The sequence below is a fragment of the Nymphalis io genome, chromosome 29 (assembly GCF_905147045.1).
Source record: "Nymphalis io chromosome 29, ilAglIoxx1.1, whole genome shotgun sequence".
NCBI lineage: Eukaryota > Metazoa > Arthropoda > Insecta > Lepidoptera > Nymphalidae > Nymphalis > Nymphalis io.
This window is the reverse complement of record NC_065916.1, coordinates 5,776,972-5,803,910: the sequence shown is the minus strand read 5'-3', so window position 1 is coordinate 5,803,910 and position 26,939 is coordinate 5,776,972. Positions and strand designations below refer to the sequence as shown.

Sequence of the window (26,939 nt, the reverse complement as noted above, 5' to 3'; positions counted from 1 at the left end):
CATAATAGTTCAATACGAAAATTACTTTAATTAGTGTAGTGTTTGTGTAGTAATATAATGAATGCTAAAAAATGATAATATAATATGCAATAGAATATCAGTTTTTTTCATTGATAGTTCACTTATTTCATGATCATCACTTATCAGCTGTTTTTGACATAACTTGTTAATGACAATATGTCATACGTCATTACACATATTATTATTTTGAAAACCATAATATATAAATAAATATTATTTTTATAACCGATAATCAGTATATTTACTAACAAATTAAATAAGTAACATATTAAATAAAAAGTTAACAAGATTAATTTCAAGATGGTAATTTGTTCAATACTACAAAATATTAATAAGTTTTTTAATTTTATTTTACATTTCTCATTCGATTGTTATCGTTTCTAGGATTTAAAGACATTTGCTGATAACGATTTTGATCCAAAAAAGTGGATAAATAAAGCTTGGAGTACAAGTGGGAACCAGGAAAAGGAGGTTTGATATTAAATCATTGATCGTTTTATATTTAATTTTATCTAAAAAAAACCAAGTACTACACCTACTACTTTGAATAGGTGCCATTGACAGAATATTTTGCGCTAAGAAGAAAAAAAATACTACTACTACTTTGAAATCTTTATATGATTTAATGTCATGATATTATTATATTCATAATCAAGTCAAGAAGCATGTAAGGTATATCATTGACACTTATATCAATAAAAAAAATATAGAATGTGCAATAATACAAATAATAATCCCGCTACATTTGTTATGCTGTCAGTTTGTCAGGCCTGAGATATTTTAGCAGACCAGTTATAGATTTTTTAATATTATTGATTTCATAAGTAAAATTCTCATAATTATTAAAATGATAATGAAACTGATTTTTAAACCTGTTCCATTTTAAAAATTGAGCTGAACTATTGAATACACTTGGTTCTTACATAATATATAGTCTTGGTTCAGTCATTATATATAATATTATAGTCATTTTTTGTTATAGATATTTGTAGTAAACACAGTGACGAGATTGCAGCTATATATGAAACAGTTAAGCAATTCACTGGACGAGACAACTACACAGGTATTGTAAAAAACTTGATTAAATGTACTACTCAGATCTATACTAAATTCATACAGCCTATATATATATAGTAATGTAACTCTGTGTAAAATAACAGATAGTAACAGCTTATACATTTCCCACTACTGGGTTAAGACCATATCTCCTATTGTCCACTTATCGTCAGGGCCCCTTTGCCAAAATACATATTTAAAAAAACATATAATAATTTCACTGGAATAGAATATACCTATTATACATTAAAAAATGCATACACATAATATGGCTGATATAAATCAAACATAGTCAGGTTGCCTCACAATGAACTTCTTTCTACTGTTTATTTCATATTATCTTTGTAATTCAAAATAGTTTCAAGCCGTTAAGAACTTGGAATCAAATTCATAAACGAAATTCTTATTTGTGATCTTTAAGATTGTGACCTCAGTCCCTCGTGTTCTCCAAGATGCATCAACATTGCAACTGGAAGGCGCTCTACTCCAACAGAAACTGGTGACCTTGGAAGAGCAGGTCCAGGGTGTTGAGGAACAAACGGGACACTCGATCAAGAGCTTGCAAAAGATTGATCAGCTAAAAAGTCGGTTGGAGGTAAAGTTGCTTATGAAATTAAAATTACTATCAATTTTTAACTGCCTGAACTGTCTCAGGTTAAGCCGGATTGCCATCCCTTCTTATTATTATGAGAGCAACATATATTCGCCGAGCCAATTTGTGATTATTGAATATTTATTTAATATCCATTGGACCTACTTAAAGTAGGTGTTGATACATAAACGAGGTTTGTATTGGGTTGCCCTAGGGAGTCACGGTAGCATGCGCAAGCGATCACGTGGCGCTCCTCGTTAAAACGGAAAGGGTAACGCGGGTTTTTTGGTGGGTATTCCGATGTTCGGGGCGCACTCGACGGCTTGGACACCGGCGAGTCCCACATACCCCCTCTACGACTAGTCTACGCACGTACCTAAAGGTGCACACGCACACAAACACAAATAATATCCACGAGTATTTTACGGAGATACGCCGATATTCACGAAGATTTTTTTCAGTACGAAGCACAATTCTTTGTTAATATATAAGGGTTTAAGTATGTCAACGATGTTGCCTTGTTTTCATTTGTCAGAATGCAGCTTCAACCCTCCGGGAAGCGGACAAGTGGGTAGCCCTAGCTAATTCATTAGAAGACATCCTAGAAGCGGGTGTGCCAACGCAGAAGGAGAAACTGATGGAATTAGCTGAACAAGTGACGGCGATGACAGCCAGCTTGGAGGTATGGTCACAGATAATAAAAATATGAGTGTTACTTAGTGTGCTTCTAGATTGCTTATAGGTGAAGTAATGACGGGTTTTAACCAATGATAGTGGGTTCAAACCCAGACAAGCATTAGTGAATTTTCTTTTGCTTAATTAGTGTTTTTAATACATCTCATGCTCATGCATGTGTTGGATGAAGGTTCGACACATGTGTATTGACAACCTGGCATTGGAGTAACTATAAAAACCCGATATTGGAGTAGCGATAAAAATGCTATCCAATGCAATAGCATGTTGGAATAAATATAACTCGTTCCTCAAAAGGAAAGGAAATCTAAGACCAGCGGTGGGATATTAATAGGCTATTTACTTTGCATTACTCTTCTTTGTGTCTACGGGCGATGGTCACCCTTTTACGAGGTGCTTTGTGGGTTGTAAGGACTTCAACGAAAGTCACGAGACATGGTCTTTCTAAATTCAGTGTAAAACAGCGGACAAACTTCTCTTCTCGTGGTTATTCTATTCCCCCCCCCCCCCCTCAATTTCATCACGTGTCTAAAGTTATGGATTTTCAAATTTAATAGGCGCTGAGCGACTCCTCTGACTATGAAATGAAAAGGATGCAACTAGAAACGTTATACAATAGACTTGAGGCCGCGATAAGTTCACCCCTCATTGATGCTCTGACGCAAATGGACGCTGGTAAGAACACACACATACACACTGAATGTCATAACAATTTAATAAATACAATACAAATATGCTTTACGATTAAAGAGGCGTAAGAGGACATTTCAACCGTCATTTTTTCATTAAACAGTCAACTTTGGTGTTCGTATTGTAAGAAACTAAAAGACTAAAATTTTTAACTTATTGAAAAATGAAGAAGATTTATTAGTATAAATCATAGCGGCCTCAATTGTCTTAATTTGGGTTTAGTTATTTATACAAAGTCAAAAGTCCAGAGCAAGTTTTACGTAAAATGCGCGAATGCACTTTTTTGAGTTCATAGATTGAACTACAGTACTGACCAATTTGAACGAAAATAATATTGTATTACAGTTGAAATAGTGATTTAGTCCATAGCGGCCCGAAAATTTTGATATTTGTTTGAATAAAAAATCACATTAATAATCACAAAGGCAAAAAAGTACTAAAAACCTAGGACTTATGCTGAATGAGTGATATTTTGAGCGCCAAACCACGCCAAGCTATACTATTGTAGATCATGTATAATAGATCTATATATATATTTTAAATATTGTTTAAATAAATATAAGCAAACTCAATTAATTCGAAACTAGTTCTTTTTAATTTTATTTATTATAATACTTACATTACGGTCTTAAAAAAATAAAAAACAATCATATAAAGCTAATACAAAACCATATAAAGACCAATAGCGCTACAAACAAGGTCCCAGGTTCGAATCTTGGGCTATTTTCACAATTCCCAGCATAATCATTGTTTAATTGGATAAATTATTAAAATTCCTATTACGTACGCGTACGTGTGCATGTTCCGCGGCATGTCGCGCGGCGTGGCGGCGCGGTGTGCGTATTTGTGCTAGTAATGTGTCGTGTTGTGGGCGCAGAGCGCACGCGAGCGTACGTGTGCGTGTTCCGCGGCATGTCGCGCGGCGTGGCGGCGCGGTGTGCGTATTTGTGCTAGTAATGTGTCGTGTTGTGGGCGCAGAGCGCACGCGAGCGTACGTGTGCGTGTTCCGCGGCATGTCGCGCGGCGTGGCGGCGCGGTGTGCGTATTTGTGCTAGTAATGTGTCGTGTTGTGGGCGCAGAGCGCACGCGAGCGTACGTGTGCGTGTTCCGCGGCATGTCGCGCGGCGTGGCGGCGCGGTGTGCGTATTTGTGCTAGTAATGTGTCGTGTTGTGGGCGCAGAGCGCACGCGAGCGTACGTGTGCGTGTTCCGCGGCATGTCGCGCGGCGTGGCGGCGCGGTGTGCGTATTTGTGCTAGTAATGTGTCGTGTTGTGGGCGCAGAGCGCACGCGAGCGTACGTGTGCGTGTTCCGCGGCATGTCGCGCGGCGTGGCGGCGCGGTGTGCGTATTTGTGCTAGTAATGTGTCGTGTTGTGGGCGCAGAGCGCACGCGAGCGTACGTGTGCGTGTTCCGCGGCATGTCGCGCGGCGTGGCGGCGCGGTGTGCGTATTTGTGCTAGTAATGTGTCGTGTTGTGGGCGCAGAGCGCACGCGAGCGTACGTGTGCGTGTTCCGCGGCATGTCGCGCGGCGTCGCGGCGCGGTGTGCGTATTTGTGCTAGTAATGTGTCGTGTTGTGGGCGCAGAGCGCACGCGAGCGTACGTGTGCGTGTTCCGCGGCATGTCGCGCGGCGTGGCGGCGCGGTGTGCGTATTTGTGCTAGTAATGTGTCGTGTTGTGGGCGCAGAGCGCACGCGAGCGTACGTGTGCGTGTTCCGCGGCATGTCGCGCGGCGTCGCGGCGCGGTGTGCGTATTTGTGCTAGTAATGTGTCGTGTTGTGGGCGCAGAGCGCACGCGAGCGTACGTGTGCGTGTTCCGCGGCATGTCGCGCGGCGTGGCGGCGCGGTGTGCGTATTTGTGCTAGTAATGTGTCGTGTTGTGGGCGCAGAGCGCACGCGAGCGTACGTGTGCGTGTTCCGCGGCATGTCGCGCGGCGTCGCGGCGCGGTGTGCGTATTTGTGCTAGTAATGTGTCGTGTTGTGGGCGCAGAGCGCACGCGAGCGTACGTGTGCGTGTTCCGCGGCATGTCGCGCGGCGTGGCGGCGCGGTGTGCGTATTTGTGCTAGTAATGTGTCGTGTTGTGGGCGCAGAGCGCACGCGTGCGTACGTGTGCGTGTTCCGCGGCATGTCGCGCGGCGTGGCGGCGCGCGTGTGCTGGCGGCGCGCGGCGGCGGGGCGGCGCGCGGCGGGCTGGGCGCGCGCGACCGAGCACTCACTGCGAGCGCTCACCAGGATGCTCGCCGAAGATGCCAGCACGCAGGTTTGTCGTACACAATGGGAAAAAATTTTTTAATGGCCGATTAACAAAACATCTGCTGGTTACAGGTCCCCTTAGCCCATAGACATGCACTGCAATAAATATAATCTGCAATTACGCCGTCATTGTGACCTGAATTACAGGATTTATTATTTATTTATTTAAAGGAAAGTACACTTACGAGTACAAGACATCGTGGAATAATGTTTAAAAAAAATGTGTGCTCCTTCAATTAAATTCAATAATGTAATGAAAGCCTGTACAGGGCGCCTGGGTCTCTAGGGGATGGGATCTGGGACCGTGCCCTACACGTATCGGGAGAAACTCCCGGTTTTCTCTTCACATAGGGGTTGAGAAATTTTTCACAATCCCGAATCACTGTCGACGAGGACAGTTTTCGGCTGAGTTGATAAATCCCAAAGTGTGGGATATTTTCGCAATGTTACTTTTATTTTATTTTTCAGGTGGATTGGCTCACTTCAGTACTAAAATCGGATCAGCCACTCGCTGAACTTGTGCGACTATACACAGACCTACTTCTGTCGTTGGATCCGTCGCCCACAAAGGTGCGTCCAATTTTTATGTTACATCGCGCGTAATTTAAGTTTGCCGGTCGGAATGCAGGCACGAGTTTTGATAAACATAATTAAATTTTTAAATAATAAAACCGACTTCAAATAAAATTTGAGCCAATAACAAAATTGATCTCCTATTTCTTCTGACTCGTAATCGTAAAAACACTGAAATTGTCACCTTTTGTTCAGGCCCTTAGGCACTTTGACATTTGAGGCCCCCATTTAAAAAAATAATATTATTTTAGATGTGCAGATTGGCGTGTAGGCATAAATACTTTGTTTGCTTGTTATAGATAGTTACAGCTAATTTCAAAATGTGCCAAACGCCCGAGGAAGGGATAACGCTGTTGATCGATCTCAAAACTGATATAGACGAATTTATCGATTGCATTAGAAATGTCATCGAGGCGCCGAGACAAAATAAGGGTGAGTTTTTTTTAAATAATATCCTGGGACATCATTCATACACGGCCATCTGATCCCAAACTAAGCAGAGCTTGTACTATGGAAACCAGACAACTGATATACTACTTTTCTTTTGTAAATACATACTTATATAGTTAATTACACCCAGAGTCAGGACAAACAGACATGTTCATGCATACAAATGTCTGTCCTAGGTGGGAATCGAACTCACGACCCTTCGGCGTGAAAGGTAAGTATCTACCAACCACGTTAACCGGGCCGTCAATTAGGAACCGTTATTAGGAAATTTATGAAAGTATATGAGGATGATGATACTTAGATTTGTTTAAGACTGCCTCGTTGGTCTAGTAAATAGATATAAGGTCACAGATCTCGAGGTCATCATCCTGGGGTTCAAAAATATGGTCATGCCGATAAAATTTTACTCTACGGAGTGTGGAAATTGGAAGTGTGTACACTTTCGTGGCTCTCTTTAAATCTGTTGGTCTTTCGCCTGAACGCTTTCCGATTATGTTGAATTTACTGTCCCATCGGATTAGGGAATAAACAGTGTACCTGTGTTTGCGCACACACTCGTGTTAGCCAACTGCGTAGGACATATTATAGTGAAAATTTTACCTTGAGTTTGGCCGCTGTGACCATAATCGTTCAGTGGGACATCAATATGTGCGTTCCGTGCAGACCCTTTAGTAATTACCCTGTAAAATAAGACGAGCATATGGGTCACCTAATGGTAAGTGGTCACCATCGCCCTTAGGCATTGGCATTGTTAGAAATTTCAACCATCGCTTACATAGCCAATGCGCCACCTTGGACCTAAGATTTTATGTCCCTTGTGCCTGTAATTATACTGGCTCACTCACCCTACAAACCGGAACACAACAATACCATAGTATACCATAGTACTGCTATTTTGCGGTAGAATATCTGATGAATCGGTGGTACCTAGCCAGACGAGCTTGCACAAAGCCCTATCACCAGCAGTAATTATAGCTAATATAGGTATGTAATGATGAAAAAAGAAAAAAAATACATAAATATATAAAATCGGTTCCATTAGTTTAACAAACAATAACATATTTATTACTTCTTTGTTAGTTTATAGAGTTTTAGGTTTCATCATAATAAGTAACGATTTTGTTGTACTTCAGAGGAGGTTCCTCAATCGTCGCTCCGGGAATTGGGTCGCGCTCTGTGCGCTCCGCTGCGTGCTCTGCTGCCAAGGTATACAGATCTTCAGACAACTATCTTCTTGGGCTACTTGGATGAACCGCAGGTGAAACAGGTAAGAGAGATGTGATCTAGAATTTGACTATATATTCTTATAATGCGGCTTATATGTTAAACGGTAACTGATTTCATGGCTTTTCTATCTGACCTCTTTTTTTCACACAGTGGAATCCTTTTACCGGGTTATGTAGGATTCTTACCGAAACCACTGCGATGTCAGTTTACGGCACGGACCAGACAGGGTACTCAATCCATCGCCTTTTATAAATACTTAATGTTAATGTCCCACTGCTGGGCTAAGGTCTCCTTTTCCTTTTTGAGGAGAAGGTTTAGAGCTTCTTCCACTATGCTTTCCAATGCGTGTTTGTAGAATACACATGTGACATAATTTCAATTAAATAAGACACATGCAGGTGTCCTTACGATGTTTTCCTTCACCGTCAAGCACGAGATGAATTATAATCACAAATTAAGCACATGAAAATTCAGTGGTGATTGCCCCGGGTTTGAAACCACGATCATCGGTTAACATTCACGCGTTCTAACCATTAGTATCCATAAAAATTCTATTACTTGAAACTCCTAGCCACTCTGTGTCCGTGTATGTGTGTGGCACGTATACTATGTACTTCGTTGCTGTATATTATAAAAAAAAAGAAAACCACATTTCGTTTTTTTTTGTTTATAACTGTATTTTGTTTTTAGTCTTTACAATAAAGCATACTATCTTATATACCGTCTTGACAGCTTCATTACTGGACATATAACACCCCTAATTAGCGTGGTTCTGACACTTTAATCAAGCTCATAAATTTCTGAATCCAGAAAAGATATGATTCTTTTTTTGTTTGGCAAATGTTGATGTAACTTTGAGTTTTTATAATAATTACTTTGAGGAGTCGGTCGGTCATTTAAAAACTAACGAACATAATAATTTAAAAACCCCACCAAACCCTATTATTTGCCATTCGTTTAAAGGAGGATCTTCTAGAACAATCTAGAGCGTTGCTGTCGGTAGCGGAGAGAAGCGAAGCCTGGCTCAGCACCGCGTATGGAAGGGGAAGGAAGATCGCTGGAGCAGCTATATTTCCATTTTACGCACATTCTGTAGAGGTAATTCAGCCTTCCTAAAATAAAAATATGCGCCATATTTTATATTATTGTCACTATTCATAATATATGCATTAGCACCTACCTCATATCCTATGAGTAATTCCTTACGCCGTTGGTTGCCTGGAAGAGATCGCTGTATAACGATAAGGTCGCCAAAGTCGTATGCTACTCGTAATTGGGCTGTAACCATGTTTTGTTAATATTTTTTAATCTCTTAGTGTACAATAAAGTAAGTAAGTATATGAGTATTGTTTGTTTGTCAATAGAAATTCGATGTTGTGTCCGATTTAGAAGTTGAGAATCGGTATTTCCATTTGTCAGGCGTTCACGTCCGCGGTCTCAAACCTGATATCCGCTCACACGCGTCGCATCGAGGCGCAGTTCCTGTCGTCGGTGTCGGCGGGCCAGTCGGCCGGCGTGCTCTGCGACACTTTCCCTTCATCGCTGGTGCTGGAACACGCAGCGGCCCAGCTGTTGGATGTGCTCGCTGAGAGGCAGCGGATTGAAGGGGAGGAGGAAGGTAGGAGACCAGTGTCAGACCTTCGCTTAGTTTTAAGTTTTGCCTAATGAACTATGAGTGTTTTTTTTATATATATTTAGGTATGAATTAACAAAATACCGTTCATTTTTGTAGACCCTAAATCCGAAAACCCCCTACTGGATTTACCGACTATGTTACTGGACGCGGAAACAAGACAACAACCCCGGACTCCGCCTCCCAGCGTGTCGGCGCTTCGTCGTGCTCGGGACACGCTCAAGGGTCTCGCTAGGTCGATACTGCGGAACCCTATCGATGTGCAATTGGGTGATTTTTTTATTATATTAGATTCTTAGTTATTTATGATTTGAAGATGTGTTCAAACTTTGACAAGAGCCTTTGAATTTCATGAGCTTAATTTTTGCTTAAAAAACCAATGAGGAACAATTTAATTTGATCTCTTACAGATAAAATTCCGCAGCTGTTAGTGTGGCACAACAATGACGCCCTATCAACTGACCTGCCAGACTTCGCCCTGTCGCCGCAGGAGTACATCACAGAGGTTAGACAGCACCATCAATTTCTCTGGTGATTTTTGAGGCACTAGGTATAAAGAAGATTCAAGTTGATTCATACCACATTTAAGCCGTCAGTGTTATTTTTTTATGAAATAGGTTGGCGGACTGGTATCTTATGGGAAGTGGTCTCCACCGCCCAAAAACATTGGCATTGTAAGAAATATTAACTACTCCTTAAATTGCCAATGCGCCACCAACCTTGGGAACTAAGATGTTATGTCCCTTGTAGCTGTAGATTGGCTCACCCTTCAAACCGGAACACAACAATACTGAATATTGCTATTTTGTGATGGAATATCTGATGAGTGGGTGGTGCCTACCATGACGGGCTTGCTCAAAGCCCTACCACCAAAAAGACACAGACCAACTGACAGTTACTTTCGTATTTATAATTAAATAGTTTTTTTTTTTTTTAGATATCAACATATTATTTTATTCCTTATTGTATTACCTTAACTTCACTATTGTATCATCTTTATTATCTTTATATATATAAATGTATATATAATATATATGTATTATATTTATGATATATATCATATCACTTATGTATATGTGATTTTATGTATGTTTTGCCTTTATTAAATTTTAGTTTTTATGTGTAATTATTATCTGTGAAAATTTTACTGATTTATGTATTATTGTCTATTGTAATAAGTGTCATCTCATTGTGTGTTGCCATAATAAATAAATAATTCCCCAGATCGGTCAATATCTAATGACGCTACCGCAACACTTGGAGATGTACTTGTCGGAAAAACAAGCGCCGTGGCAGTTTCTCACTGAAGTATGTACTTTTTATTTTTAAATTAAGAACACACACACACACACACACATTCATACACATACAATATTTTTTTAGTATTTTTGAAACACAGTTTTAGAAGCTCAAATCTATTTATATTCTATGTTAGTAGTACACGTTGATTATAATTTTAATTAAAATAACGTTTTTATTAGCAAATACTTCACAAATAAGGACATTTTAATTTTCACGTATAATCTTGTATGGCAATAAGAGCCAGCTCTGTATAGCAAATAAAAATAAGCTGCTGCTATTTTCTTTCAGCTGGCAACACGGAAATCACGCAAAATCAATAACAATTGATTATAATATAAACAATAACGTTTAAAAAATATGTAATTATAAATAAAATTACCATTTATATAACTAATAATAAAATAAAATTATAGTTTGTGACAACCGCACTACAAAAAATGGCTAGCCGTTCTACCAGGGGTCAATACTCCTAATAAATTGTCACTTCATCGCAATCGAATCGAAGCGTGATCGTTGCCGTATATCCGTTTTCCTATACTTTAATTTAATTATCGACTATTGGCATAAAAGTTAATAATTAAGTTTGTTTTCGATATAATATGTTAACATCATATCGGTTCGGTTCCGATCCGAATAAATACAGAACAGTCGAAGTTGGATTGGAATTGAATCGTGAACGTATCGTAATCGTTATTGATTAGTAGAATTCAACCTCAGCTTATTATGCTACCAAATATTGTTGATGATTTAAGATGATAGTATTTTTTTTTTTTTTTTACGTTTCCAGCTTTGCACGCACACGTGCGAGGTTTACGCGGAGAAAATATTGGGTATACAGAACATGGACGCGCTGGGTACGAAACGCTGTCTCACTGATATCGGTAAGTGTATACATGTTATTTTAAAAAACGTCTCTCGCCAGCGTGGTTTAAGGTTAAAAAAAATGTGTCCAAGATCTAATGACATTAAGCCAAATATTATTTTTAATTTTTCTTTTAATCAACAGATGGCGCTAGTTGTATTTTACATCGCGCTATAACTATTTTTTTTTTATAAGTACTTAATAAGGTTTTTCCAATTTATCTGACTAGCAATAGACTAGGTGGTTTGATTTTAATCGCCTCATAGTACCAGTTCTACCAAATCTCTCCCTCGCGTCTGTCTAGCTGTCTGTGTGAACGCGATAAACTCAAAAACTATCGAACTGATTTTCATACGGTTTTCACCAAAGAATAAAGTGATTCACGAGGAATGTTTAGGTGTATAATTAAATAAGGTTTTGTATAAATTAGCTAAAATGTGACGACGATTGGAGATGTCGGAAAATATGCCGACTGGGAGCTTTACTGGCGTGCGCGGCCAAGATAGACCAATAGAGTAATATGTATTACGATATAAACATTTTACGTAGACACTATTTCTACATATCTAGTATATTTATAAAGTCTATTTTTTTTCCAGTTTATTTATCAAGCGTCGTCGAAGACCTGGGAAGTAGCATCACGCCAGCGCTGAAGAATTTGGAGAAATCACTAAGAGCAGCAACGCCGAGTCAAAACGAATAAACGAACAAATTATGTAATTTTAAATAAAACTGTTCAAAATATTTATAATTCTTTTTATATATTTGTTTTGTGGGCTGGCGAGATGTTGGTATATGGTTTGAGAGTTCCATATAGATACAAATCAAGTCCAGTTGATTAAAGTCCTACGCTGTTATTTTGAGTTATAGCGCTTCAAATTTGTAAAAATAATTATTATTGGCGTAATAACCAATCCCAACTAGGACACTAATAGGCCAGAATATACAGAAAATTCCAAATCGTTATTTACAAGTATTAATTACACTCGGAGCGCTGATGTAGCATTTTTCGATGGCACCCCAGATACAACATAACACCAGCGTCTTATTTCATATTACTAAACCTCGGAAAATAAAAATGTGACTGTCAAGGTTGTCACGAAAACAGCGCCATCTAGTGATAATAATCGGAATCCCATAGAAATTGCAGTTAATTAGTAAATTACGTCAGAAACGACGTTATACACCGAGACACCAGAACGGTCACGATGTTCGACAGAGCGGGCATCCACTGGGTCCGTACCCAGACTGTGTTATCGTCAGGTAGGCAGAACTTTCGCCACCCGATTAGTAAATTCGTCAACGCTATTAAATAAGAAAAACTTGCACCGAGCACTTTTTTTTTTATTTATTATAGAATAGGAAGGCGGACGAGCATATTGGGCCACCTGATAGTAAGTGGTCACCAACGCCCATAGACATTGGCATTGTAAGAAATGTTAACCATCGCTTACATCACCAGTGCGCCACCAACCTTGGGAACTAAGATGTTATGTCCCTTGTGCCTGTAATTACACTGGCTCACTCACCCTCCAAACCGGAACACAACAATACCAAGTACTGCTGTTATCTGATGACACACTGGTACATAAAAAAAAATGTAAATGCAACATTAAAAAAACACTAAATAATTTCTTTATTTCGTAATAAATCATATGAAACAATTCCATATTACTACTAATTACTTTAATGAAATTAATAAGTTCACTTACAAATTAATAAAACTTCCACTAAGGGCGTAAACTTGTTTACATATAAGCCAACTTAGCTTTAGTAAATAAAATAAATTACTGAAGTAAAAAGAAATCCTTATATAAGTTTAACTTAAATATAAAACTATTTTAAACAATAATGTTCTTACCTGTTAATCGTTGTTTAATGTGTTTAGTTAAACATTGATTTCTCTTTCTGTCATTATTGATTGGATATTCGAAAGAGGAAGACAGCATTGTTTCACTAATCATTCCCTAAATAACGCTTACAAAACCTTAAGAGATATTGTTTTTGCATTACAATAGTACTTTGGTCATGTCACATTTATTTACTCCTATTATTATATATTATCATATAACAAAAGTTAGATTCCAAAACAGATCCAGTATCTGATGTGTTATTTATTTACATATTATTATTATATATAATACTACTCTTATATACTTTACTCATATATAATACCACACAACAATACATTGTTGTGTATACAAATAATACTATCATATTCTAAATGCAATGTTCCGTAGCCCGTTAATTAGGGATTAAAAGAATTTATTTGATATACAAATAAAAAAAACAGTGAAATAATTTTGCTTTGCTTTGCTTTGCATTGTTGCTTTTGTAATTTGTTATAAAAAGTACAACAGTGAAAACGATTCAACCAAGCTTAGTCTGATTGTTATAATTAGTGTCATAGTTAGGGGCTGAACGAGCTGCCGAGGACACGATCAGCCTGAAGACTATGGCAACATACTCAAAATTTACACTTAAATTAGGTGCACCACATATTACAAACATTCTAACCCCGAAACTAATAATAATCAAGACTTCTGTGGTGCCGATTACCGATACTATACTGGTTACACTGCAAATCAACATTATGCTAATCATTGGTTTAGTTTCTTAAGAGTAACAATTATTTTATGAAAAACCCTATATGGTAATATATAATGTTCAAATTATACTAAATAACTGGCTGGTGGTAGAGCTTTGTGCAAGCTTTCTGGGTAAGTACCACCCACTTATCAGATATTCTACCACTGAACAGCAATACTTAGTATTGTTGCATTCTGTTTGAAGGATGAGTGAGCCAGCGTAACTCCAGTCACAAGAGACGTAACATCTAAGTTACCGAGGTTAGTGGCACATTGGTATTGTAAGCGTTGGTTAACATTTCTTACAACTTCAATGTCTATGGGTTTTCGTGACCACTAATCATCAGGTTCATATGCTTGTTTGCCTACCTATTCCATATGAAAAGAAAATAACTCTATATTCTAAAGCATTAAATATATGGCTGATTAATCATCCCATATTTCATGATGAGGATCCGTCTCCGGAAGGTATTGTTTTTGCAAAATTGGCAAAGGTGATGTCAAATGTGCTACCACTTTTGGGGGTTTATTTTCTGGTAATATATCTTCCTTCGATGGACATTGTTGTATGTGTGCCTTCATATCTGCTTGTGGTAAGCGATGTGTTGCATTGTACGGACAGATTTTTAGGGTCGGGTACTTTACTTGACACCGGACTATATGAGCTTGGATGCGGGATCGAGGCACTCGATGCGATTGATCGTATGGACACGAAATGAAGGGATCGTCCATTGTCCTGTTGGAAAATGAACAATTTCGTTACATACATTTTAGTAATAATAATAATAGTTGCATTTTTATAATTAAGAACTATAATTTGATACTTTTAGTTAGTTTTCATGGTTCCAGGGAGGTATTTTTTGTTTTCAAATATTACATTTTGAATATCTTATCTTTATCAATTTTTAAATTAAAACATACATAACAAATCGTCTACTTTGTATTATTAAGGATTTTTATTTTACCAACATTTAAAGCTTAAATAGTACAAACTTACTAATTCTCTAATTGGTAATGCAAATTCAAAAAAAGAAAGGCATTATATATTATCGTTTTAATAGTGAAGCAAATACAAATTTGGTTTTTCACTCGATTATAATAATTATACTATGAAAAACTATTTAAAGAACTATGCATAGCTATGCATAACTATGCATTTTACCTCAAATTATTGAAGAAATATATACTACACAAAAGAAATACGCAAACAAAAAATTGATTTGATGAAAATTGAAATACAACAATGTTGCCAGTTCCCCAAACATACATAGTATGTAAATACTTGTCTACTTTCCCGTATCTTTAAATCTACTTTAATAATTCCCAGCATATTACTTTCATTATTTTTTTTATCATATCTATTAATAAATTTTAATGAAAGTTATATGCTAGGAAATGTTATAGTAGAAAATATATTTTTCACTTTTTTATTTAAAATTTGTTTATTTGTATTAATTCACAAAACACATTTTTGTCGGGTTATTTTTTTTACTACATGTTTTAAATATGAACACTTAGTTACGGTTTTTCAAATGTTTGAACTAGAAAATAAGGTATAATTAGACGGAGAAACTAATCTCTGTCTACGGGTGCAACACTCATTTTTACAGCAGCCAATGTCAAATCATGTCAACACAGCTGTTTCGAACTTTTGAAGTGGATATTTCAGATAGTTAATAAAAACTTATATCTACGTATACTTATAATTTTTTTTAAATTAAATAATAAAGGCTGAAGTTATGATTCCATCTAACAAGCGCATGAACAAAATGGACGGTAAATACATATAAATTAAACACTATTTTAGTATTTAGAAATAAATACTTTATTTCTTCTCTATATTTTATTATAATTAAAAGTTTTTTGTACTAGTAGTCTATAATATTTTTTTAATATTGGCAGAATATTTTGCACTTACGAAAGATAAAAATAAACCTTGTTTACCCTAAGAAAATATATTTTAGATTATATTTAACTATTAAATGTACAAAGATGCTTAAATAATATTCTTATGATTTTTAGGTAATCAAAATATAAAACGTACTAAGAAGGAATGCAGTTACGGTGAAGCATGTTATAGGCTCAACCCGGCTCATTTCAGAGAATTCAGTCATCCACATTGTAAGATAATTTCTACTAAACTTTTAATTCTCAATGTTTGGAGTAAAATAGCTGATGCAAATGGGACTGCGTGTCTCTTATATATGCGTGTTTCTTATTCAGCCATCACTTATAAACTCATTTCCCCCTCCAACTCCATGCTAAAAACTTAGGACAAGTTTTTAGCACAAGATTAATCCCAGCCCAACCTAACTTCCGTCCATACATATATTTTTCATACATACAATAATTTTATACAAGCAAAAAAAAATATTATCACAAATTAAAAATATATAATAACAAAAAAACATATGAAACTTTAAACATATTGTAAATTTAGTTTAATTATGTCATTTCAGTGGAATCAATATTGGACAATTCTAATGGTAGTGACTATAAAATACCCGAGAAATATAACTTACAAAAGAACATGTTTATTGACCAGTTAAATATTATAGTTGAAAAGAATTTGTATGAAACAAACAGAAAAGTAAAAGACAAGTGAGTCCTTAATTCAATTTCATTCTTTTTTTAAATATAATTTTTTTAAGTTTTATTTGAAAAAGGAATTATCTATATTCCAATGAGACGGTCTGTGTTCACACCTTAAACATGAACTGTAACATTAAAAAGTAAGTAGTAATCAAATGGAGTAGTTAAAGAGAGGTGAGCAATATACTAACTCATTTTCATTTATGTTCTTTTTTTAAATTATATTTGTAATTTGAAAATAGAATTATAAATGTCCCAATACAGCAGACACTAGACAGTCTTTGTTCATTCATTCAATTACTAACCAATGTTTCTATCAAAAATAAATAATAGATATTATAAAATAATGGCTTATAAATATTTTTAGTGCTAGTTCGAGCGTGCCAAATGAAAACCAAGAAGGATTAAATAATAATACACAAAAACAATACAATGCAAGCCCAAGTGATTCACAGATAACAAAAACGTCACAGATAAAAGAATCAGATAAACATACAGCTGATAGAAACAATAAAAATTTAAAACCAACTTGTACACAGACTATAAATCAGTCGAGGTCAAATGAAAAATTGTCACAGAGTGAAAATGTAATAAGTGGTTCTGGGTGTGATACAAGTAGACAGCCAACATCAAAGACGGGAGAAAAAGTAAGAGGTAAGTTATACAGATACATAATGACCTATTTTTTTAATGACATGTGCATCTGTTTGTGTTTATACTGCCGTAAAACAGTAATTGTATACTTTGTTCCGGTTTAAAGTGAGTGAGTCAGCGTAACTACAGGCACAAGGGACATGATATCTAGTTCCATTCATAGCAGACGAATAAATGTTTTCAAAAGTGTTCTTAAACAAACTGACTAGGACCAATATTTGCAGTATGAGTTTTTTCGTATGCCTCCATTTTATATTTATTATAAGGTCATATCATTGAAATTCTGCCACATTTGTACCCATCCTGTATTGAAGCAGTATTCTGGACTAAGCTCGAAACCTTCTCCTCAAAGGGAGAGGCCTTAATCCAGCAGTGGGTTCAATTATATTTTTTTATTATATTATCTATAATAAAACTCCTAGATTCCGACTACCGGCCCATCGTTCCACCCACGAAACGCGCAGAGGATTTTCTCAAAGTGGTCTTACCACGTGGCAAGATGGCCGCCAAGCACGCCGCTTCAGCACCCTACCACATTTTCTACACCACGATAACGGACGCTAAGCAGACACATACGCAGCCTTACTCTATTACATTTCAAGGTAAGTCTATTTAAAAAAAGGACTTTTACATATGAATATTGTCAAATTAACGATGACAGAGAGTCTGGGTGGGTACCACCCACTCAACAGTAATTCTACCGTTAAATAGCAATAAGCCGAGATGGCCCAGTGGTTAGAACGCGTGAATCTTAACCGATGATCATGGGCTGGGTTCAAACCAAGGCAAGCTGGACAAGCACCACTGAATTTTCATGTGCTTAATTTGTATTTATAATTCATCTCGTGCTTGGCGGCGAAGGAAACCATCGTGAGGAAACCACCATGTGTCTAATTTCACTGAAATTCTGCCACTCTACCAACTCGCATTGGAGCAGTGTGGTGGAATAAGCTCTAAACCTTCTCTTCAAAAAGGAGAGAAGGCCTTAGCCCACTGTACTGTACTCTAAAAAGCAATGCACACAATACATTGGCGATATTTATGGGCGGTGGTGACCACTTATCATCAGAGAAAACACATGGCTTTACATATAAACCTTGCTTAGTTTTTGAAGTCATGTCCGGCTTAAAAATGTAACGCCTGGACACCCTAACCGTGTCTTTATATCAATTATTTGTTTATTCACAGAAATTCTCGACAGTAGCCTCGGAGAGTTAAAGTGTTCTTTGCAAATCAACTTCATGGTTGAAATAGGATGGCTGCTGGCGCAGTACTATTTCGCGGGGTACAGGTAAACAGGTATTTATATTCAGAGTTTTATGGTAGAACTCTTGATATAAACGGGGAAGTGAGTTTTTTTTATTTTGTTTTTATATTTCTGGGATGGCAAATGACTCTACTCCACCTGATGGTAAGTGGTAGTAGAGTCCAAACGCGATGACGGCCAGTACAGTCGGGAAGAAGTTCTGCACTAGCCGCCCCCGCCTTGCCGGCCCGCAAGATCTTTACGCCTCGTTTGAAGGTACCCGGGTTGTAAGAGGACCTCCTTACCAGCTTAAGTGTTCCCCACATGAGCTGGTAAGGAATTCCATTTTTTAGAAGTGCGACAAAGAAAGGAGTTGCCAAATTTCTTTGTGCGCGATGGAATTGATGTCACAGTTAGGCGGTGACATCGAGAGCCAGCTCGCGTAAACTTATGAAGGAAGGGGGAAACAGGAATAAGAGAGAATAATTCCTCAGAGCACTCGCCGTGATACAGTCGATAGAAAGCGCTCAGCGCGGCTATCTCTCGACGCAATTGTAAAGGTTCAAGGGTGTTTGTGATCTTTAAGTCGCCAATAATGCGGACCGCACGTCGCTGCAACCGGCCCAAGGCCTCTAGTTGGTACTTAGCGGAGCCATCCCAAAGGTGCGAGCAATATTCCACGCTCAGCGCTGCTATCTCTCGACGCAATTGTAAAGGCTCGCAAGAGTTTGTTTGTTATGCTTCCACGTGTCAACTTCTTAATCGATCTTTGTGATATTTTTATACACGTTGTCAGCGCTAAAGGGATATACGTACAATACTCACGTGCGTGCGAGGATAATTGAATTTTGAAAGTATTACTGGGGGCCAATAGGCATGATGACTGATTTTGAAATAACCTTCTATAATGTAGGTACACGTCTAATATTACTGAAAATAATTTTATTTCACTAATAAACTAACTGTTTACGCACATAATTGCACAAGTAAACACAACAACTGTTCAAGAGAAACGGTTATAGATGACGTCATTCGCTCAGATTGGTGTTTCAAATAAAATGGCCGATTGCAGAATTTTATACTTTTGTTTTATTAAAAATCTTATTTATCTCAATATGTATATTAAAATTAGATCATTTTTTAGAATCCTTTTAAAATAGTTTCTTCTCTAAAATCATTTATTTTTTAATTCTGTAATAGTGTCATCACGCCTATTCTCCTAACAAATTGTCACTTTATCGCAATCGAATGGATGCGTGATCGTTGCCGTTTTTCTATTCTTTATTTTAATTATCTTGGCATAAAAGTTAACAATTATGTTTGGTTTTGACATAACGGTATACCGTTATCGTACCGGTTCGGTTCCGATCCAAATAAATCTAGAATAGTCAATCGTAATTGTTATAGATTAGTAGAATTCGGTCCCTTTATGTAATAAAATTATACAATTTTAGCGCGAAAAAACTAACAATATTGTATGGCGACGATTGTTCGGATATGAAGAATATTAATAAAAAGAAACCAAACGTCGAAGCGCATTACGTGAACATGGCAACACCGTTCGGAAAACATCACACGTGAGTATATATTAGCAAAGGTATAATAATATCCTGGGATATTGTTCACACACGGCCATCTGATCCCAAACTAAGCAGAGCTCGTACTGTAGAAACCAGACAATTGATATACTACATATGCACGTCGCTGAAAGTAGCCGACAGATGACATTCCTGAGCCTAAACTTTATAACGTCTATATAACGTTTTAACGCATTGACTTGAACCCTGAAATTTTGTATGCTAGTTAAATAAATATACTCAAAAGGGACAGTAACCACAAAAATGTGGCGCAAAAATTATAAGTTTTTTTTTTCTTCCTGGGGTTAACGCAGCGAGCACTAGTGAGCATGGCCAATATGCCTATAATTCTTAAACGCGTTGACTTAGAAACTTGAAATTTTGTATGCTAGTTAAATAAATATACCCAAAAGAGATAGTAACCACAAAAATGCGGCGCAGAAATATTAAACATAGTTTTTTTACATTTTCTGACGTAAAGTGAGTGCGGTCTATTGAGCATGTTTAATATGCATATAACTCTTGAACGCGTTGACTTAGAAAATTGAAATTTAGTATGCTGGTTAATTAAAAATACACAAGAAATAGTAACTACAAAAATGCGGCGCAGACATTATAAGTATTTTTTTTTTCATTTACCTGGGGTCAACGCAGCGAGCACTAGTGAGCATGGCCAATAAGCCACTATAACTCTTGAACGCGTTGACTTAGACACATGAAATTCTGTATGCTAGTTTCTTATTTACCTCTTACATAGACGACTTCTTAAGCGTTTTTTATTTGAGCGAACAAGTGTGCACCAAAACGAAGTTGCGATTTTTTCATTCCCTCACTCCATAATCTGGTGGCTTCAGCGGCCAGTGCTTTCCGAGGCACAGGAGTACGGTATCCACATATAACTTAAAATACGCCAGAGGTCCGAACCCAAGATCTCAAAACCTGCAGCCTAATATGCTGGTCACTAGAGATATATTAAAAATTGGTAAGTATTTTTAATGGTCATGTTTCAGGAAAATGATGTTGCTCTGCTATGAAGACGGGTCTATGCGGGTGGTTATATCGACGGCTAATTTGTATATTGATGATTGGGAAAACAGGACTCAAGGGTAAGTTATCATCAGATTATCATTTAGTCAATCGTGGTACACTGCTGGACATACCTTTCCTATGGTGCAGATTTCTTCCACCATAGGTTATAAGGTTAAGAATACATTGGTTGTTTTTTTTTGTGTTTGTTTGCAATGTTGTCAAGGACGATCTAATATTTATATTTTCGTTCAAATAACCGCGAAGCTCCTGTGCTGGGTACGGTAAAAGCCCAAGTTTTTTTTACGCTGGAAAAACGCATTACATGTTTCCCCCATGGGAACAGTGTGGGGGGGGGGTATGTGGGGCTTGCCGATGTCCGAAGCGACGTCTATTGCGGTGGATGGAGAAGGTGTGCATAGGGCCGCTTTCTTCTAAGGCATAAGGGTTGTGTTGAATATAATGGCAGTAAAATTTGGGGAAGAGGGGTGTCATAGGTATGTAAGTGCTTAATGTGTCTAAATGTTTTTGCTTCCACTGCTGGGCTAATTTAAGCATTCTCTTGATGTGCAGGTTTCTAGTATATTGCAACACGCGGGTGACATTGTTATCGATGTTATTTTAAAATAATAAATAATAATAGTTGAGTTAAGATGGCCTAGTGGCCCTGGCTTAAAGGAGTTTGTGGGCTTAAACCCGGGCTTTGTTGTGCCTAATTTGTGCTTGTAATTCATTCTTTGCGAAGGGACATATCGTCGACTTCAGCATGTGTGGTACGAAAATCTGCTTCATGTGTATCCACTAATCTGCATTGGAGCAGCGTCGTGGAATGAGTTCCGAACCTTCTCTATTAAAGGAGCGGAGTTCTTAACCCAGCGGTGGGACAATAACAGGCTGAGAATTTTGCTTGACTATTAACAATAATATCAATGTTGTTGTTTAGTCTATGGTTCAGTCCGCGCTGCCCGGAGCTCCTCGCGGACGCCATGCCGCACGACGGGGAGTCCCCGACGATGTTCAAGCGCAGCCTGCTGCGATACCTCGCCCACTACCACCTGCCGCAGCTGGCCTTCTACCTGGATAGAGTGAAGAGATGCGACTTCAGTCATATAAAGTGAGTTAACTTTATCAGACACAGGTGATACTGCATTTAAATATATGTGTGAGTAATATAATTTTATTTATTTTAAGTGGTCACCACCGGCCTTGGATATTGGCACTGTAAAAAATTTTAATCATCTCTTACATCATCTCTTAAGATGCTATATCCTTTGAACCTATCGTTATATTTGCTCACGCTTTAAGCCGGAATACAACAATACTAAGTGACGGGCTGGTTGGCATGGTTCGTAGATACTTGCCTTTCACGCCGAAGGTTATGGGTTCGATTCCCACCCAGGACAGACATTTGTGTGATTGTCCTGAATCTTAGTGTAATTATCTATATACGTGTGTATTTACAAAAGAAAAGTAGTATATGTAGTATATCAGTTGTCTGGTTTCCATAGTACGAGCTCTGCTTAGTTTGGGATCAGATGGCCGTGTGTGAATAATGTCCCAGGATATTATTATTATATTAAAAAAATACTGCTTTGTGGTAGAATATGTGATAAGTAAATGGTACCCAGATGGGCTTGCACAAAGCCCTACTACCAAGTTAAATTTGTGAATTAGGCGGAGCATATATAGATATAAATATATTGTTGAAAATTTTTACGGCTCTTTTCGAGCTCTACAACTTTTCTATAGAAATCAATTTTGATAGAATTTGGTATGAAGCAAGATTTGGAGTTCACCCCAAAGAAATACAAAGGTTAATTTTAAAAAACTAACACATAACCAACCCCTAACATGCGAGCGAAAACAAACTATATATAAACATATGTCTATTTTTGCAGTGTATTCCTCGTGTCATCAGCCCCTGGGTCACACTTCGACTTAGATTGGGGCATGACCCGTGTGGGTGCGTTGCTCAGGCAGCACTGCGAGATCCCGCCCGCCGAGAACAGGTCGTGGCCGCTGATCGCGCAAGCCAGCAGCCTTGGCAGCTACGGCAATGAAGCCAAGGTCAGTGCTTGATAGAAATTGTACTTAGTAACATCACCTTCGTTCACTCGTGTCTTTATAAATTCGTAACAGCCTGTGAATGTCCCACTGCTGGGCTAAGGCCTCCTCTCCCTTTTTGAGGAGAAGGTTTGGAGCTTATTCCACCACGCTGCTCTAATGCGGGTTAGTGGATTACACATGTAGCAGAATTTCAGTGAATTTAGACAAATGCAGGTTTCCTCACGATGTTTTCCTTCACCGTCAAGCACGAGATGAATTATAAACACAAATTAAGCACATGAAAATTAAGCGATGCCCGGGTTTGAAATCACGATCATCGCTTAAGATTCACGCGTTCTTACCACTGGGCCATCTCGGCTTTATATGTTAATATTTATTATATTTTGCAGTTATGGCTGACGGGAGACTTCCTCCACAACTTTACTAAAATAAAGAATCAGCCGCAAACCTTGTCACAGCCACCGGAACTGAAACTGATATATCCATCACTAGGTGAGACTTCCAATAATATACTTTTTTATATACGTACAGTTGTTTTTTTTAATTTAAATAGATACGTATTAATCGTCCACTGATTGGTAAATGAATGAGTGAATGAATGAATGAATGAACGAATGATCGAGTGAAACAAATTCAGGCATATAAGATTAACATCTTCGTTCCCAAGGTTGGTGGAGCATTGGTGATGTAAGGAATTGTTAATAATTTTGCATAGACAATGTCTATGGGCGGTTGTGACCACTAAATATCAGGTGGCTTATTTTCCCGTCAAACTATAACATAAAAAAAAACTTGTATTGCTGTTTGGTGGTAGAATTTTTTTATTGAAAAGGTTTATTTCGTTCTGACATTATATAATAATAGTTATATATTTACCAGAGAACGTGAAGCAGTCACACGACGACCTCCTCGGCGGAGGCTGCCTGCCTTACGCGGCGGACGCACATAAGAAACAGCTCTGGCTTAATGATTACTTGCAGTGAGTTTGTTATTTATCTCATTTATTTATTTAAAACTAATTTGACCACCAAAATATGTAGTTGGAACAAAAGGCGGACTTAATGCCTGAAGGAATTATCTGCCAGTCAACTTTTACTTTAGGCTAAGCAGAAATCCGTAAAGGCTGAAATTAGTTATCAAATATATATATATATATATATGTCTGGAATACCCTCCCGATCTCCGTTTTCCCCACCACCTACAACACGGGTACCTTCAAGTCTAGAGTGAATAGGCATCTTCTGATATGTATGTCAATTGTAAGTTTAAATGACATTCATAGACATTAATATCTGACGGGCCGGTTGGCGTGGTAGGTAGATATTTGCCTTTCACGCCGAATGTTGTGGGTTCGATTCCCACCCAGGACAGACATTTGTGTGCATGAACATATGTGTTTGTCCCGAGTCTGGGTGTAATTATCTATATAAGTATGTATTTACAAAAGAAAGTAGTATATGTAGTATAACAGTTGTCTGGTTTCCATAGTACGAGCTCTGCTTGGTTTGGGATCAGATGGCCGTGTGTGAAAAATGTCCCAGGATATTATTAATGGGTGTATGCGTTTGTTCATGTGTGTGTGTTTATTTTGGTAAAGCGCGGTAAAAAAAATGACAGGGATATCTTAATATCTATATGTAACTAATTCCCCAGCCAGTGGCTCGCTACGTCATCAAACCGTAACAAAGCGATGCCGCATATAAAGTCGTACACACGCGTGTCGCCGGACAACAAGATGGCGGCCTACTACCTCCTAACATCCGGCAACGTGAGCAAGGCCGCCTGGGGGTCCCTTAACAAGGGCAACAGAGCCTTGAGGATTATGAGCTACGAGTGCGGCGTGCTGTTCTTACCTAGATTTGTGGTGAGTTATTTCTGACTGCTGAGAAAAGGCTCTAGAGAAGGTTGGTTATTGGTGGAAATGCAAAGTCAGGCAGGTTTCCTTTTGACGTTTGTCAAACATGAGAAGAAGTATTAACACAAATACTTGATTGGCAAATGTTGATATTGTAACAGTAGTAACAGCCTGTGAATGTCCCACTGCTGGGCTAAAGGCCTCCTCTCTTCTTTTTTGAGGAATAAAAGAAGGTTTGGAGCTTATTCCATCACGCTGCTCCAATGCGGATTGGTGGAAAACACATGTGGCAGAATTTCAGTGAAATTAGACACATACAGGTTTCCTCACGATGTTTTCCTTCACCGTAAAGCACGAGATGAATTATAATCACAAATTAAGCACATGAAAATTCAGAGGTGCTTGCCCGGGTTTGAACCCACGATCATCGGTTAAGATTCACGCGTTCTTACCACTGGGCCATCTCGGCTCCTATTAACACAAATGATTTAAGATATAATTTAAGTGATCTCTCTAGAGTGGTTATTTGTTGCTTGCTCCTTAGAGAAGGCTCTGGTTGAGGGTGTTCTTGGTACCGGACCATTGGTTTTTAGTAAGGTCCTCCGCTTTGGGTAATGGGTAGATAAAAACATACATTTTTCGTACCTGTTGGTAATTGGTTACCATCGCCCATAGACATTGGCGCTGTAAGAAATATTAACTATTCCTGACATCGTCAATGCGCCACTAACCTTGGGAACGAAGGTGACACGTTTTGCGGCAGAATATCTGATGAGTGGGTGGTACCTACCCCAGATGAGCTTGCACAAAGTCTTACTACCTAGTAATATTTCATTTGTTTTGATGTTATTTTAATGTGTCTGCATATTAATACATACATTTTAACATATTTATATATATTTATTAAAAAACTCATTACATAACACTCTGCGTCATCTCTTTCAGATAAATCAAGACTTCTTCCCTCTACAAGAGAACGCTAAGAATCGACTCATAATCCCATACGACATCCCGCCAACGAAATACACGAGCAAAATGTCGCCCTGGTTTTCTGATTATTTGCATTGAAATATATAATAAAATGTTTATGTAACTAATTGTTTTATTTAATTACCTTACGTATCTATGTTTAATCTAATTAAATTACTGTTTTTGTAACTGTTATAATAAAATATAGGAATAGGTGCGCACGCGCAGAATTTTTCAAACGACCGGATAGAGAAAGCCACTTGTGTTTGATAGGAAAATCCATTTAACTTTAACCAGAGGAAGTTTTAGAACCCGGGTTCTGCTGTGCTTTTCTATCAGATTCGCTACACACCCGTGAAATGTTGACAACCGTCTTATGGTGATATACTATTTTGGTTCTTGTATTGTTATAATTATTACGGTCAAAGTCGCATATCACTATATGACATTTCACGACCGTTTTCTGCGGTATCGAGTTTGTTCTTATAGAATAGCAGTACTGTTAATTGATATAAGATTTTTTTATTATGAAATATGTAGGCGGTTGGGCGAGGTCGTGGTCTGATGTTACAAGAACTATTTGTAACTCACTAAGTTGATACATGTCTGTTAGAAGGTAGAGAACATTATATATATATATATAAATCAAGACTTCTTCCCTCTACAAGAGAACGCTAAGAATCGACTCATAATCCCATACGACATCCCGCCAACGAAATACACGAGCAAAATGTCGCCCTGGTTTTCTGATTATTTGCATTGAAATATATAATAAAATGTTTATGTATATATATATATATATATATATATATATATATATATATATAATATATATATATGTATATATATATATATATATATATATATATATATATATATATATATATATATATATATAATTTAAGATAAGATAAGTATTTAAGACTTATTCCTCAGACACGAATGAAAGTAAAAAAAAACAATTTAAAATAATCACAATTACAAATAATTCTTTCTAAAATCAAAATATACTTT

General features: G+C 37.6%; 2 protein-coding genes across 2 annotated transcripts; both read left to right on the top strand.

Annotated features, from left to right (window-relative positions):
• The first annotated feature begins 205 nt into the window (after positions 1–205).
• On the top strand, positions 206–12,096 carry LOC126779479 (conserved oligomeric Golgi complex subunit 7). The gene is made up of 17 exons (XM_050503487.1): positions 206–324; positions 406–492; positions 1,004–1,084; positions 1,499–1,672; positions 2,205–2,351; positions 2,920–3,037; positions 5,142–5,311; positions 5,773–5,874; positions 6,177–6,309; positions 7,461–7,594; positions 8,518–8,652; positions 8,974–9,172; positions 9,287–9,457; positions 9,598–9,692; positions 10,412–10,495; positions 11,277–11,370; positions 11,951–12,096. The coding sequence occupies exons 1-17, from the start codon at positions 322–324 to the stop codon at positions 12,052–12,054; spliced, it is 2,031 nt and encodes a 676-aa protein (XP_050359444.1). The 5' UTR covers positions 206–321; the 3' UTR covers positions 12,055–12,096.
• Positions 12,097–15,587: 3,491 nt separating this feature from the next.
• LOC126779488 (probable tyrosyl-DNA phosphodiesterase) lies at positions 15,588–26,049 on the top strand. Its single transcript, XM_050503504.1, has 14 exons — positions 15,588–15,715; positions 15,962–16,060; positions 16,399–16,540; positions 16,899–17,185; positions 17,608–17,787; positions 18,374–18,476; positions 19,886–20,008; positions 21,019–21,114; positions 21,978–22,148; positions 22,933–23,101; positions 23,491–23,593; positions 23,981–24,080; positions 24,755–24,965; positions 25,902–26,049. The coding sequence occupies exons 1-14, from the start codon at positions 15,679–15,681 to the stop codon at positions 26,022–26,024; spliced, it is 1,944 nt and encodes a 647-aa protein (XP_050359461.1). The 5' UTR covers positions 15,588–15,678; the 3' UTR covers positions 26,025–26,049.
• Positions 26,050–26,939: the final 890 nt, after the last annotated feature.

Bases quoted from the DNA above. Each gene is read 5' to 3' on its own strand.
- LOC126779488 (XM_050503504.1), top strand. From the start codon at position 15,679: ATGATTCCATCTAACAAGCGCATGAACAAAATGGACG. The intron at 15,716-15,961 runs GTAAATACATAT...TATGATTTTTAG, and splicing joins GCGCATGAACAAAATGGACG to GTAATCAAAATATAAAACGT. The intron at 24,081-24,754 runs GTGAGTTTGTTA...CTAATTCCCCAG, and splicing joins TGGCTTAATGATTACTTGCA to CCAGTGGCTCGCTACGTCAT.
- LOC126779479 (XM_050503487.1), top strand. The intron at 6,310-7,460 runs GTGAGTTTTTTT...GTTGTACTTCAG, and splicing joins GGCGCCGAGACAAAATAAGG to AGGAGGTTCCTCAATCGTCG. The intron at 9,693-10,411 runs GTTAGACAGCAC...ATAATTCCCCAG, and splicing joins CGCAGGAGTACATCACAGAG to ATCGGTCAATATCTAATGAC.